The sequence below is a fragment of the Drosophila virilis genome, chromosome 4 (genome assembly GCF_030788295.1).
Source record: "Drosophila virilis strain 15010-1051.87 chromosome 4, Dvir_AGI_RSII-ME, whole genome shotgun sequence".
NCBI lineage: Eukaryota > Metazoa > Arthropoda > Insecta > Diptera > Drosophilidae > Drosophila > Drosophila virilis.
In genome coordinates, this window is record NC_091546.1 from 17,913,216 (window position 1) to 17,929,210 (window position 15,995).

Here is a 15,995-nt window from a genome sequence, read left to right on the forward strand (position 1 = left end):
GCGGCTCAGCACAGGCCACTCCTGGTAGCCAAACATTTCGCGTTTCAGCGTTTCGGAAGACACCAAGACCAAGACCATCACTTTATGGGTGGCATGTTAAGCGTTTGCCCCGCTTTTCCCTTGGCACTTTGAAACAAACCCTAACTCTTTAGCCTCATTAAGTAAAAAAATATCACAAAAAAAGAATGAAACTTAAAATAACATTAACCGAAAAGCTTGCGTCGGCATCTCGAAAGTAAGAGACCCTGTCATAGATTGGCTTGATATAGGATTATTTACCAAGGTGAATCTATAAGACAAACTGAAGAAAGCTCACGTTTAAATTGAAGAGCATAAAATATTATATGTATTTATAAAACACGTGAAAAACGGTTGTAGGAAAGTTTTATGTTTTACATCTGAAATCAATAATTTATCAAATAATTTTTTTATTGAGAATCGTTATCAGAGATACAGAGGAGACCAAGCATCCGCCTTTTTAGCTGCTGAGTTTTCAAAACTCCTGTGATACCTAAAATATTTTAATCTTGTACAAATAAAACTATTAAATTATATTTTAAAAGTCTAATGCGGTTAAGACTAGGAGATTAAATTGATGAGGAAGTGGTCCTGACTTCAACAAATTGTACACTTTTCAATATCTAAAGAGTGTCTATCTGTATTTGTATATACCTGTCGGATACAAAGCACTGGGATATGTTCGGGTAGCCATTTTGAGGGACAGGCAACAATTTCACGGGCAATCAGCGTTGACCTCGGTCAACACACACAAACAGGCATACGGATACAACTTCTGACCCAGCCCATGAAACTTTTCTCTCGTTCAGTTCAATTCTCATCAAAGACAAGATTCGCGTTTGCTTTATCCAGAGGTGCTTCGTTCAGATTCGGACTGGTATTGACGGTCGAGGGATCGGGGTAGAGGATTTGAAGGAGGGGCGATTGGTGGCTGCAGTGGCATCCCAAAAGTGTCAAATGTATTGTGTGATTTATGCAGTCAGTCGCATGATTTGTTTGCAGTCCGTCTACTTTTCGTGTTTATCTGCAAAAATATGAGAAAGATAAATTGACGCTCGCAGTTGCCAAGTCGCCAAGTCGCAGGCTCTCTGTCCGTCTGTCTGTCCGATTGTTCATCCGTCCGTCCGTTTGACCGAATCGCAATCAGTTGGCGATTTTCACTTGGCAACTTTTACTGCTGTCCACAGCGGCGGCTGCTTTCATTCGTCACCTGGCCGCATGTAATTTTTCAGGTAAATTATTGAAACGTCCCTAACGATGCGGCCAGTTGCCATAAGGCATAAGCCAGGCGCGCTGAGGCACTCGGTCCATTGGATCTGCTGCATCAGGAAGTGTCCGAGATTTCGCAGCGCTTTGATTTGTGTTTCAAGCAATGATATATAGATACACACTTCCATACATACATACATTCATGCATGTATACGAAGCACGCGTACCTATACGTCGTATACGTATTCAAGTGTTGCAGATTCCGATCTTTGGATCTTAGTCGAGTGTTAATTTATGAACACTACGTTTTGAGGTCGCAACAAATAACTAGTACAACATATATACGTACAACATATGCATGGGTTAAAAGATCGAGGTTTGTGAATTAAAAGAAAGTAGCAAAAGTCCTTATATGCAGAGTTTGCAAATTTACTATGCCAACTTTTACTTGGATTCTTCTTTTCAGTTAGCAAATTGATTTCTCCTTAGGTAAAAAAAATATAATAATATATATAAAATAATAAAATTACAATTTTTAAAAAATAATAAGCACATTGTCAGAAGGTATTTAAATTGATGACATTAAGTGCTAGTATATATATGTTGGAACAGAGGATCTTGACGTTGGACATAATGATTTTCAATTATTTATCCGACCAGATTCTTATACACTTGTATGAGGGTATTGATATTTTGCTATAAACTGTGTAACGCATAGAAGGTGACATTCCCGACCCCATAAATATTCTTGATTAGTTTCAATAGCCTCAGTTGTAAAGTTTTTCTTTTGAAATGACTTTCTAAATATTAAAGGGTATCAAATCTTTGACGTATCGAATATATCCTTACTCTCCCATTTTTGCTTTCCCCTTTATCATTTCTCAAAACTTCCATTTATATTAAATTATTTTGGCTGCTAATTTTCATTTAGTTCTGGGTACCTTTAATTCTGTGAGTTTAAGGAATATCTGCGAACTTTATCTTATCATATTATTATTCGAATAGTTTGGATTCATAACTAGGAACTAACAGCTTTTGGCACCAACAAACCCACAATTATTTTCACCCTCTTCTATGTCATTTGCATTTTGTACATTTTTTTTTTTGGCTTGTTGGTTGCTCGCCCGATTGATGTCGTTTCATGGGAGTACATGCCCATGGTATGGCATTTCTAAATGGACGCCATAATCAAGCGCTAATAACCTCATTTGTATGTCCAAGCGGGCCATTAACTTTTCATTTGCCACGCGAAAAATTTTGCATTGGGCGAATGCAGGCAGGAAGGCAGGCAGCCCGGGCACAGACGGCCAGACCAGATGGAGATTGTCCAATGGACTCGCCGACCAGTCAGCGATCCATCGCCAGTCGCTTCACTGTATCTATCTCTCTCTCTCGCCGTCTCTTTCCCTGCTTGGCTGCGACCCGTTGCAGTTGGACTTGGACGTGAACGTGGACATGGACATTCGCTGTCAGAGCTCGCACTCGGCCCGGCCATAACTTGCGTGAAACATGTTAATAATTTACAATTTGGTATTCATAAATAAAATGTCATCTGGAGTCCTCCGACGCCGCCGCCGTTTGCTCGCTGGCTGCTTGGCTGGTAATGAGCGAATGTTGATTGAGGTTATATTTCATGGCAAATGGGTGCCGTTGCACGCTGGCAGCGCTTGGGAAAGTCAAAGTCTCTACTGGTTGCCTCGCAGCCTGCTTGCAAGGCGCATGTTTAACTCTCCCAGTCCGCAGTAGGTTGACGTTTGACACGCCGCACAAAAGCTGTGCCCCGCCAACTGCCATCGTAAAGCAGCCAAGGTGCCTGCCGCGCCTGCGTCTCCGCTTTGGCAGCCCCAGTACACAGTTGTCCAGTTGGCTACTGGACCCCCAGTCGAATGAGCTGCTGCGTCTTGGCTCAGCTCTGATTAAACTCTGGCCATTTATCGTCATTTATGGTAATTGTTTGAATTGCAATAAGTAAGCAGCCCCAGATCAATGGGCAGCCGTGAGATAGTCGACTTCTCTTGCCCTCGTATGCCTCTCAATTCCCCAATTAGCAGCCGAATCAATATGCGGCATATCTACAGCTCGCTGAGTTTACCAAGATATGCTAAATTTGTATAAAACTTGACTTATTACAGTTGGGGAACTAAAGAAGAAAAGATGGGCGTTTCTTTAAAGTATTAAAAGGAAATACTTACTAGTTGTTTAATACGTTATTTGGATAGTTCTAAAATATTTGTTTCTTGGTGATGTGTCTTTCGGAAAGGTCCTTAAATTATATCCAATTCAAGGAATATATAAATAAGAAAAGCTAAAGCTTTCTATTAAAGTTTCAATTCTGAATGCTTCAAATCTGGAACTATATACACCTAGCAAAACTTTAAGATGTATATATATACAAATGGGCAAAGCTTAGTAACTTTTAAATCAAAAGAAAAATAAAACTAGTAGGATATATAATCGAATCCTATTAATATTTGTGATTTAAGTAACTATTTTGCATAACTATAGATGCGTGATTTATATTAAAGGTATCTTTGGATACTAAATCCAATAATTTGACATAGTTATTATGATCGCGATTGCTTGCCATTGGCATATATGATATGACATCGACAGTATGAGATATCCTAGTTCTGGAATTTGGCAGGCTGTCAGTGAGTGCCGTTTTGCACGATAGGTGACATTTAATTGCAAACAGATACATTTTGTCAGAGCCAAGTGACGCGAATAGATGCGACCCCATCCACAGAGACGGCAGCTAGCTGACTGACTGCATCTGCATCTGCATCCGGCCGTTGCAGCGAGCTGGCAAATTAAGTGGGTGCCGCTGGCGATGCCAATGGTATGGAATGGAATGGCATCGGCTGCGAGAGCTGTGAAGATGTGCGGCGACAGCGTGGCAGATGCATCTGCATCTGCATCCATGTAGATGCTTCAGTCAGTCTATCAGAGTATCTGTATCTCTTACCCGTCCGACTGACTCTCTAGCTGTTTGTCTGTTTGTCTGTCGGCAACTGCGAGACATTTCCGCGTGAGAAATGCGCAATTTCTGTTTATTTAATGCCAATGCATTTCGAATGCGCCGCCAACACGCCATCAGTTTTCAATCACGCGCTGAATTGCAACGCCTCGACGTGTCCCCGCCACCCAGCAGCAACAGCTCCGCTTACCCACAGCTCCCATGCTGCATGCCATGATTTACTGCGCACTTGTTGCGCCACAACAACAACAACAACAACAACAGCTAGCAGTGGCAGAAGCAGACTAAACGTTGCAGCAGCTGAAAATCACTTTGCAACTTTTGCATCTTCTCATGACGCTGGCCCCCAAAGTGGTGTCAACAGCTCTCGGCGCGCTGACTGATGGGTTACTCATCCGGAAATGTTTTCCACTTGCCGCAGCAGTCGCCAGGCTGGACGCATTGCATTGCATCCCAAATGAAAAAAAAAATACGGAGAAGCCAACAAAGCGTCTTTGTCAACGCCCCTGACAAATTGGGCTGTGAAATTTCACAAAGAGCTGCGCAAAGAAACACTCTCCGCCTAAGAAGGAGCTCATTTAGGCGCTTATTTTAGAATCTTTGTCTTCTTTTGTTAAAATATGTTTCACTTAAATTTATTCTTGCGCCTATGTGTGCATATGTGCATTTCATTGCCTTAGTAAAGTGAACAAAAAGTTCAGATAAACTTCTAATCTATTTTGACTGAACTCTTAAACCAACGGAACCTGTTGCTGCAAGTTCTAATGGATGTCATAAATTGCTTCAAATGGGGATCATAAATATTTTTCAAACAAGGATTTTTAGAAAGAAACACAGCTACGGCTCACGTAATCCCATGGAAGGAATAATAGGAGTATTTTTGTGTTATTTACCGGTTGATGCAATTTATTTAAGACTGAGTGGAGACATTTGGTCCTTTCATTTATTTTTGATTCTTTTAAAAATAAAATATTTTATTAATATTTTTGCGTGAATGATATTTTGTTGTCACACATGCACATTTTTTTGTCTACCCTAGTTCCTTAAGTAAAATGGAAGATCATTCCATACTACAAATTCGTAGACAAATATTATATATCACATTACTCTTTTCTTAAGCGTGTCAACGATTTAATCCTCCAGCTGACTCTGTAAATTATTAAAACTTATATTTTATCTTGGCTTATCAAAAAAATTTAAAATAACATTTGATGCTTCTTGCTTAAAAATATTGCATATTCGCCATTTAATTGAAAACATTATTTAATGGTTTTTCTGTTCGCAAACAAATTTTTCTTATTTCTGGATATTATGCAATATATAAATATCCAGTCAGAGCTTCTGTAAAAAATACTAATACAGATAAAATATAAAGAAACTATTGTCCACTAATCAAAACCTTAAATCTTGTATATCAACAAATATATGGAGGAACAGCCAAAATTAAAAGCATGCAAAAAATATGTATGCATATGCATATATACCTATTAATCCTCATTCATTCGAAATTGGTCCACACGAATCGTAACTCATTTGAGCCCGCCAAAATCCTTGACTTGCATGCAAATAATTCGTTGGGACCGCAGCCAACGGCGGCTGCCAGAGACACGCCAAGTAGGAGGCGGCGGCGGCAAGGAATGCAGCCAAATGCGGAAAAGTGACACGAAGCGATGCAAAATGCATTCCCAGTGATGATGTGATATGTTGTGCTGTCCCTGCAGCTGAAGCTGATGCCTGAGAGCATGATGATGCTGATGCTGATGTCGTCGTCGTCGTCAAGAGCAGTCGCGACGAGGAGGACGAGGTTGATGAGCATGATTATGAGCGGGCGAGCTATAGGGATAGGGTCAGGGGCAGGGGCAGGGACGCCGACGACGGTCTCTGTTACCGGGACAAGGACAGGCAACTGCAACTGATGGTGACAATCTCAGCGCGGAGGCTGAAACTGATGAGGTTAACAGCGATGCTGTAGATGATGAGCCATATTATGTTACGCTGTCGCGTTGGCTGCCTTCGAGCTTGGAGTGGAGCGTGTCATAAATGTCGCACGCCACGTTACTGATGGCTGTGATTATGCCGCCCCAGACACACACACACACACACACACACATACACACGCTGCCTCAGACCCCTTCTCCTGGATAATAGGTCGCGCTTGGCGGCTCCAGAGCAAACAGAAAATTTGCATGCGCACGAAACGTCATCGAAAATGCATCATTAGCAGCTGGGAATTGGGCAAACAAGTCTATTTGTCGCCTCGCAGCGAAGACAGCGACAAAGACACGACCATGTCGCGATATGCAAAAGACCTCAGCCAGGCGCCCACGATTCACCACACCAAATCCAAATCCAACTTTAACTCCACGACCACAACCTGGAACACTTGTTGCCAGCGTGTGGCGCTGATCTGTGCCCCCACGAGGCCGTAACCCGCTGTCGCCTACAACACTTGTAATCCATTCAAATGCAAATTCTTTCTAGTCGAAGTTGTAGCTACACATGTACAGAAAGGTGTCGGCCTCACCAGCTGAGCGGACGTCATGTGAATGTGGGTCCAGCTAGAATAACTGACAAATTAAAAAGTAAATATCAGATTTATTTGTACTACTTGAGCTTTAAAAGCAATTATGTATATTGCTCATTTCCTGCCACGTCCAAAGCCACCGCGGAACTCCACATTCGCGGTGCCAGCTCCCACATTGCCCGTTTTGTCTGTCTCATTGGGACGCTCAGTGCGACGGTACATGGTGCGATCGTCGCGCTCCTTGCCCTCACGTGGTCCACGGGAGCGAGGATCTTCGGAGGTGCGCGACATTCGGACGGGCTCGTTGCGGCGCTGCAGAGTGGTGGGCACCACCTCGGTGGGCATGTGGAGGTAGCCCCTGAGGTACTCGATGCCTTCGTTGTTCAGGCACCAGTAGAAGTGTCGCCAGGCCGTCTGTTCCGAGACGTAGCCGCGCGACTTGAGCGATTGCAGAGTCTTGATAACCTGCAAATTGGTCAAATGCTTCAACTCCTCCTCCGGATGCATCTTCTGGGGTGCGCGCTCTGCAAACATAACTCCCGAACGGAAGAGCACGGTGTAAATTGCATTGCGATCAACTTTCTGCATAAACATGTTGAAAATTTCCCAATTTAATTTTACTTCGACAGCTGTTCGAGCAATGTCAACGCAACGATAGAATGAATTTTTAGCGACAGGTTAGCTTTCTCATCACGCTAAGTGTTGTGTAACGTTCAAATTTTTTCGTAAAGCTTGCTGCTCTACAAGTCGATTATTTTCAAAGGATAATTGGCAAGTGCGAGTCTTCGATACACTTTTATTAAGCTTGATTTTATTTCGTTTCGATTTGTTTATGAATTGGTCAAAAATTACAAAAATGGATTTATTTATATATAAAGTATGTTATATATAAATATATGCTAATCTGCTTGGTCGATTCCCTGAGATAGATCTGAGAGACCACTGAAGGAAAATTCGAAACATAATTCGTGTATTATCATTTGCACAAAATTACACTATAAACGTCAAAGTCCAGCTTTGATAAGATCCAAGAATTAAAAAAAATACTAAAAGATATTGACATAATTTTTGAAATCTTGTGCAGCGATTTTCCCTCAAAAAAAGTCCCATTGCAGCTCTCCAATTTTATTTTTATTAAAGCTTTTTAAGTAAAGTAATCCAGTCTTAGGTTAGCATACGTTATCCAATACTGTTGAATGGCCTTTCTAAGGCGCTTAAACATTAAAATTCACCTCGCCGGAAGCGAAATCATCGTCATCGCAATTGTGGTCGTTGTCATCGTCATCGTCAAAAGCATTTTCATAATTAAAGGCTTCTATGGAAGCAGCTATGCGCGCATCTATATTCATATATTGATAAAGTTGTAAAAGTTGAAAGTTGCGCAAAACAATAAAAATAAATTCTAATGAAGATGGCCGGACAGCATGGCGCAACCCAGGACTAGGACACGGCCGGGCGCCATTTGTGCTAGCAATTTTCTGTTCTTACATAAGCCCCAGACCGAGACAGAGCCCGAGCAGCGCCAGATTGAGGAAGCAGCGGGTGGAGTTGGTTGGGCTAGGCGTGTGGATGGCGTAGGAGGGGGCATCTGCTGCACTTCCGTAATTTTGCCGAGTAAAAGCGAGAAAAACAATCGAATAAACTGTCGGGGCATCAAAATTCAAACGTCAAAAGGAGGCGAACCATCCAGATCTGCAACCCTTGCCCAAACGCCCAAAAGCAGCCAACACCCAAGTCAGGCAGTCAGCCAGCCCACTGACAGCTATCCAGTCAAGCGTCAAAGTTCCTAATGCACACAACAAATTTCTTGCATAGGAATGGAGACGGGTCGGCAGGCGGGGAGGCTGGACGAAAGACGAGGACGCATCAGGCAGAATGTCGTGGACAAAATGACGTTGTCACGAAAATTGCAGAATATAAAATTCCTAGTTCCGGTGCCGCCCGATGCGACAGTCCAAACCGTGTGCCCATGCTCAGGACCCAACCACATGCACATCCGCTTCGCCTCACTTCGCTTTTTGTCCCAAGGACACAGCGCAAAATACACTATAAAAATATATAAAATAAAGAAGACGATGGCGAAAAATACTAAAAAAAAAAAAAAGTATATAAAATAAAAGAGAAGAGGAAGCTGAAGCGAAAATAAGCAGGAAAAGGACGTGGGCGCGGGGAAGGTGCGGGGCTAAGTAAGAAACTTTTCAAAAATTATTGAAATGTCACGTAGCAACTTCTCAAATTGCAAAAATCCTGACGCTGTCGTTCAATGTGCTGTGCGGATTGATAGAGCGAGCCGAGCCGAATGACTCGAAGCAAGGACATGGCCCGAAGGGAGCAGAGGGAAAAACGCTGCACTTGTCGCTTGCAGTTGCTGCGAGTGAGCGAGAAAGGGAGAGCGAGATAGAAAGAGTGTAAGAGAGAGAGAATACTAGAACCTGATGCCGCAGTCATGGACTCGGCCGCTGACACTAAGACGCCAGCGCCGACCTCCCAGTCAAGTCAAGTCCCAGTCAGGCGCAAATCCAATACACAAGCCCAGTTTGCCTGGATCCTTGTCCCCATGCCCCAGCGAACCGCATTTCAACGTGCGAACGACAGTTTGACCCGAGACATTTTTGGGTGGCAGAAAACATCAACATGGACCAGTGGCAGCTGGAGCCTGGCTGGGTGTGGGCAACGTCTTGGCCATTACGAGCCAGGACCAGAGCATCGGCTGAGCCTGGGACTGAGGCTAGCGTCTTCGACGTCCTCGTCAATCGTCAAATGTCGCCAAGACGCTGTCAAATGCAGCAAAATGACGGGCAGACGGACATTTGGACAGGCGAACGGATGCGGATGCGAAGTCGTAGCCGTGCCATGTTGTCGTTGGCATTAGGCAACTAACAGCGAACCCAAGCCCAAATCCGAATCCAAAACCAGACCTGACCCAACCCAAGCCAACCCAACCCGAGACGACCTCCTTATTCGGAGAAATCTGCGAGCAGCGCAGAAAGTTTTCATGACTTTTCTTTTATTGCACATTTCAACAAAACGATTGATGGCTTCCATGACACACTGGCTGATGCGGAGGGCGCTGCCAGAGGCAAGGCGAGACGAAGATGGAGCGAGGAGTCGAGCGCCTCCTGCACAATATTCACAAGTTTTCTTGGCTCTTGGGCTGTAGCTGTAGCTGAAGCTGAAGCTGAAGCAGTCGTCCCGACGATGCTGTAATATGATGGCGCAAGGATTAGTCTGACGTGGCGCATTTCTTTTATACTTCTTAGTTAGACATTTTGTTTCATGTCGAGCTTCCATCTCGCAAAACGTCCAACCACCAACCTCCAACCCGCCCGCAATTTTATTGACGTGGCCCTCATCAATGCGGCGTCCACTAGGAAACTAACCAGAAGCTACACATATGGACTTCCTGTGTGTTCTGGCTATAGATGCTGTGTGCTAAATACCCTCACCTTAAAAGCGTTTCAATCGTGATGTATAGCTTGAGCCGAAAGATGTGGAAGGTTTGATAGGCACTAAAAGTTAATTTAGCTGTTTCAGCTCTATTATATTGCATTTCGTACCATATTGTAAATTAGATAATGCATACCCTTAATTTAAAGATGTTTCCAACATCATGTACGGCGTGAGCCGAATAATGTGGAATATAAGAGCTAATGTAATTGTATTGCCACTAGGGCAATATCGTAAAAAGTTGCCATTGAGGCGTTTCAATCATGGTGTATAGCTGGAGCCGAATGATGTAGAAGGTTGAGATTTAATACAATCCTTAGCACTTTGTACAATATTTTAAGCACTTATAATTTCTTCGCCTTTCTAATCAGAAAGGGTATGCTCGTTTCGGTTAACTTTCTTGCCGATTTGCCTATCTTGTGGTCAGCATCAAAGTTTCTTCTGTGCTTTTGCAACATTTCCTCATCTTTTTTCCAACTGCTTCCCTCTGCCACGCTGCACGCGGACGTGGCACGTCTCTGATGACAAGCAAGAACAATTTTTGACTGATGCGCTATATGTTGTACGTCCACATGCACGTCCGAGTTGAAGTTTCAAGTTTGAGTTTGGGTTTTAGTCGGTTGAAAAGTTTAAGCAATGAGCTTGAGGTTTGAACTCTGCTCCACACAAAGTAGCCAACGTATTTCTTTTCATCTCTTGACCCCTCGCTATCTCCCTCCATCGCTCTCTCTTCTTCTCTCTCTTACTCTTGAGAGTTCTACAACTTCTCTTATCCTGATACATTTTGCTATGTATTTTTCATTGCGTATACATATTGATTGATGTGGACTTCCAGTGTTGATAAACGTTGGGTAGTTGAAGAAATGGCAGAGTAGCTATGAATGTAATTTGTAATATCTTTTTTTTAGTGTCTGGTTTGTTGTAGTTTCAGATAGCTTTATTTTCTAAAAAAAAAAGTCTGTAAATTCTGCGTTCGTTATTTCGAAATTCCTCTGTACTTTTTGGGGATTAGTTTGAACTTTAAAGTTTCTCAAAATTCTTAGCCAAGTCAAGTTCATTCAGATGATACCGAAATTGTTGATAAGAAAAGAAATAGTTTAATCGAAATTTACTTGCAACTTGTTAGTGAAACATGCAAAATCTATGTAGAAAATTAAAAAAGGAAGAAAATACGGTCAAGGAGCTTGTCGCCAAGATGTAATAAGGACTCGTGTCTGTTGGCTGTCATTGTTGTTGGGGCTCAATGTAGACAGTTTTGTGCAACTGCACTGACTGAAAGACTGACAAAGTGACCAGCAAATAACAGGCAAAAGCTCCTTGGGCTACCCAGTTCCCAGTGGGGCGGGCTAGCAGCTTGGGGGTGTTAGCTGCGAATGCGATGTCTGGCAGGCACGATGTTATGCAACGAAGCGACAGAATTTCACATAGCCAGGTCCAAAACACATGCACATCAGAGGGCTGACGCTTCCTGCCATATACTTAAGGATTAGATATTTACTGAAATTGTCTGCGTAGCCTGCCTGGGCCTGAACAGGAGCCAAGTTGGAACTTGGAACATACTCGTAAAATGCAACGACTGCAAAGAAAAGTCAATGCGCAGTCGAAGAGAAACTTGTCAGTCGCCGTCAATCAGTAGACAGCCGGAAGGACAGCCTGCGACCCAATAGTAGAATAATATTCGCATTGGAGGGCGTGGTGTAGTGGGTGGGTGGCTAGCTTTTGGCATTGCCTTGGACTTAGAGTATTGCAACTTTTGCTCGTCAGCAACAAAAATTGATGTGCTGCAGATGAAACGCCAAAAAGTTTGCCCTCAGCTAGACCAGGACTCCGGCTTGGCGGAGCATCGAAAGGGGCAAGGCTTAGAAAGCAACCAGAAGCGAAAGGCAAAAGATTAAAAAACGGAAAAATGTGCAGGGCTAAAAGAAAAACATTGAAGAGTCCCGAGCAGGCGACGAAGCGTCGTCTTGTCCACGTCCACGTCCACATCCTCGACTCGTTCCCCTCCAGCATTCAACTGACAACGACAAAGACGAAATGAGGTCGTCCCCGAAGGATGGCCAAAATATTTTACTGATTGTGTGCAAACTTCGATACAAAGTTGGAGCTGACGCCGATGCCGACTGCGACGAAAACGACGTTGACATCCTCTGACAATATTTGGTGATTGCACAAGATGCAAAGTGTCAACTGCTGACCTCCCTTCACCATGCCGCTGCCCCCAAAAATATATATTCAAACGAAGCGAGACAAAAAGCAAGGAGTGAAAAAAATGCTGAGTAAAAAGAATCGAGAAGAAAATTACCGAATGGGAGTGACCATTGATTAAAGTGCAAATAGAGTTGGGACGCTTGAAGGAGTGGAAACACTTAATTATCTTGTACCCTCCCGTAATCCCCCTTCAGTCAATGTGTGTATTGAGTGCCCAGTGTTGAGAAAAGTGTGCTGAATGGTAAAAAAAAAATTTAGAAAAAATTTAACTGCGATTGAAATGTTTCGATTTCATTTTTTATATTTTTTAAATTGCAAACATTTTTAATAAATAAGATTATTACTGGAAGTTCTATTTTGTTCTTCTATTTTAATTTTTGTTGAAGCTCATACAGGTTTTCTATAATCTTTACATTTAGAAAATAGCTTGTGTTGTTATTTTTTTTGTGAAAAGATTTGGAGTTGTTTTAATGATAATCAGCGCATTCAGTTAGCCTTTGAAGTCTCTGACTTTATACTATAATCAAAGCATAAACTAAATTGTTGTCTAATATAATGTGACAAATTTCAATTAGCACACAAACATGCACAGAACCCTATAAACATATACATATATATTTATATATATACATATATATATATATATATATATATAAATAGTTGAATATGATGATTTGACAGGTAGTATGTGCATGTAGATGTGTGCGTGTTTTGTCGCTCTGCCAATAAATGTCACATTTTGAAAAACCATGAGACTCTGTGGCAAATGGCGTCTGTGGCAGCGGCTAGTGGCCAATTGTCAATGGCCGATCCGATGGTCGTCTGACATGTCAAATAAATTAATTTGTGCAACGAGAAACGTCAAAACTAATTACAATGTCGCTGCCGCTGTCAATTGAACGAATGGTCAGCTGTGGTCGTCGAGCAGAAGGTGGAGGAGAGGCTGTGGTGGGCGTGGCAATCGGAAGGTAGACAAAATATATTAATGACGTGTCAAAATTAACATTTCATTATGTGAATTTATGTGCAAATTTGAAGAGTGTGACTGGCATTGCAGTTAAAACCAATTCGCTTAATCTATGAGTTTGTCTAGTTTGGCTGCCTACCTCTCGCTGCCGCTTTCCCCCCTCTCTTATGCCTTGCCTTGCTACGCTCTTGATGAAGCCATCAATCTTGGGGCTGGCCAATATGTCGCCTGTCAATCAATCAATATGCGCTTTGGACACTCGACGCCAACTGACCGCCAATTCCAATTGATTTCGTCAATTGATTTTAACACCCATCAGATGTCAAAGCCAAAAAACAAAATGGCGTCATTCATTTCATGTGTGTGTAGTCGTGTGTGTATGTGCGTGTGTGTCAGCATCAGCGTCAGTGACACGTCAATATTTTATTAAATGACATTAAACTGTCTCATCGGCTTAATTAATTTATTGTTGCTGTATTGTCAACTCACACACGTACACACTCTAGACCCACTAGTCTCTCTGTGTGTGTGTGTGCGTGTGTTTGTGCATGTGTGTGACATTTTTATTATGCAAAATCAATAATACAATCTCTCACTCACTCACCCAAATGCTCGGTCATGTCCTTTTTGACACCGACAGCCAATGCCCGCTGGCGGTAACCGCCGCCGGGCCAGAAGCCAGCAGGAAAAAAACCTCTTTAAATTGTTCAATTAATTTCGGCTGCTTTTTTTTTGCCGTGAGTTGCAGCCAAAATGAAAACAACAAATTCCGTCGCTTGACAGTTTGTCAATCGCAATTCGCTGCGACAAATGAGTTCGAAGCCCGGACTCGAACCTTCGACATCCGTGAACCCAGTCCAGTTGGCGGTTGGGCAACGGCCACCGTTCAAAAAGGAACAATGCGTCACTCGCGGCTGTTGAGTTCATTAAATGTGCAGTTAACTTGCCGGACTCGGTTTTGTTTTTTTTTTTGAGGCTTTTTAGTTGAAAAATTTTTTAAAATATTTTTTTGGTATTTTCTTTTTGTTAAGAGGTTAACAGTAATCCATTTGAGACCCGATTCAGTTAATTAATTATGATATTTTAATAAAATTTTTAAAGGCATAGGACAGCCATTGCTGGATTAATAACTTGCAATGGAACTTAGCTTAATCAGTAATCGAAAGAAAATACTTTTCGGTACCCTCACAAAAATATAAAAAAAAAACGTTAGCCAATCAATGCAAATCTCACGCAAATATATATATATATATAAATATATATTTACATTCAATCATTTTACTGTAAGCGATTAATTATTTAATAATATATATTTTTTTTATTACATATTACCTTTTATTTTATTATTATTATCATATTATCGTATATTATATTTTTTTTAAATTAATTTTTCGTCTAAGTATTGAAAATAACATATCTTGGCAAATTTCTCAAAATTATATAAAACAATTCCCAAAGTGGATAACCTAAGAGCTGCGCAATTTTTTTGGATTTTATAAAGAATCGTATTGAAGCTTGTTTAAATTATAAAGGAATTTAAAATTGTTGTACACCATGTTGTACAGCATATGAGAAGGCATTGCCTATTTGAATTCTAATCATCAAATCCATTGTCCATTAAATAATGCCCAGCATAAGCGAATTTATTTGACATTTTTTGCACCTGGACATAAAATGTCAAATCAGCCCAAGCCCACGCCCACAATCCAGCGCCCATCAGCAGACAGGCTGACAGTCTGTCACTTGCCGTCAGAACAGACATATAGCAAGTCCGAGTCTGAGGCCCACAGTTTGAGCTGCTGTCATTGTCATACATATATATAAATATATATATGTATTAATATATATATTTATATAATGTGGTTCCTGTCGCTGTCATTGTTGTTGCCTGTTGATGAAATTTCTATTTAGGATTAATACTTATGTCAATGTTTTTGTATTAAAGGCAGGTGCAAAACTTTCATTCACATGACAAAACTTTTGATGCTTTTGATGTGACGGACAAGTGTTACGCACTCGTCCAAATGGGAATGACCATTCGAAGGGGACAGACAGTGGTATAAGGCCCCCGATAGCGGGGGTAGCGTGTAGGGGGATTGCATTGTCATTGAGTGGACCTGACATGTCTTACACTCGAAGTCTCAATGGTCGCTGACAGGGCGGCGCGTTGATGAGGATACAGCGAGAGCCTGCTCCTGGTCCTGGTCGCGGTCCTGATGATTTTCACAAGTAATATGTGCAGAATTTTTTATTGTCATTGGAAATGAAATATGAAATGACGCATTTCATCTGGTCAACATTTGAATGACAATGCGTGAACATGTATTGGATAAAAATAATTGATTTCTTCTTTAAAAAAATTTGATTTGGTTTATGTAATTACTTTGGCGTTTGACGTTCGTCCACAAGCTGACGAGCATATTGTCTAAAAAATAAAATATTTGATTTAGCTGTCACACTTGAATGTCTGCGAAGAAAGGCGAGGCCCATATATGGATTAGTTGTGTTGAGGTTGATTTAATTTTTGATTATGAATTGTTTAATGGAACTCCAGAAAAAGTTGGCATAGGATTTCAAGGAAATAAATGTAAATGTATCACACAGAAAACAGTCACAGGTCTCATGAAGTAAAAGCAAATGAAGGA

General features: G+C 41.7%; 1 protein-coding gene and 2 long non-coding RNA genes across 4 annotated transcripts in view; 1 reads left to right on the plus strand and 2 right to left on the minus strand.

Annotated features, from left to right (window-relative positions):
- The window catches only part of LOC116651397 (uncharacterized), a 151,035-nt gene that overhangs the window by 41,127 nt on the left and 93,913 nt on the right, over window positions 1-15,995 (plus strand). The gene's annotated exons all lie outside the window — the stretch shown is intronic.
- Window positions 6,780-7,427, minus strand: LOC6628965 (small ribosomal subunit protein eS10). Its single transcript, XM_002051534.4, has one exon. It carries the CDS (start codon window positions 7,320-7,322, stop codon window positions 6,843-6,845), a length of 480 nt encoding a protein of 159 aa, XP_002051570.1. The 5' UTR covers window positions 7,323-7,427; the 3' UTR covers window positions 6,780-6,842.
- Window positions 9,720-13,674, minus strand: LOC116651437 (uncharacterized). 2 transcript variants are annotated; one of them, XR_011416703.1, is made up of 4 exons: window positions 13,490-13,650; window positions 12,478-13,326; window positions 10,312-11,050; window positions 9,720-10,237 (listed from the first exon to the last, which is right to left on the minus strand). It is a non-coding gene; the product is annotated as an uncharacterized lncRNA (long non-coding RNA). The 2 variants fall into 2 exon arrangements; XR_011416702.1 differs by having other exon boundaries at window positions 9,720-11,050; window positions 13,490-13,674.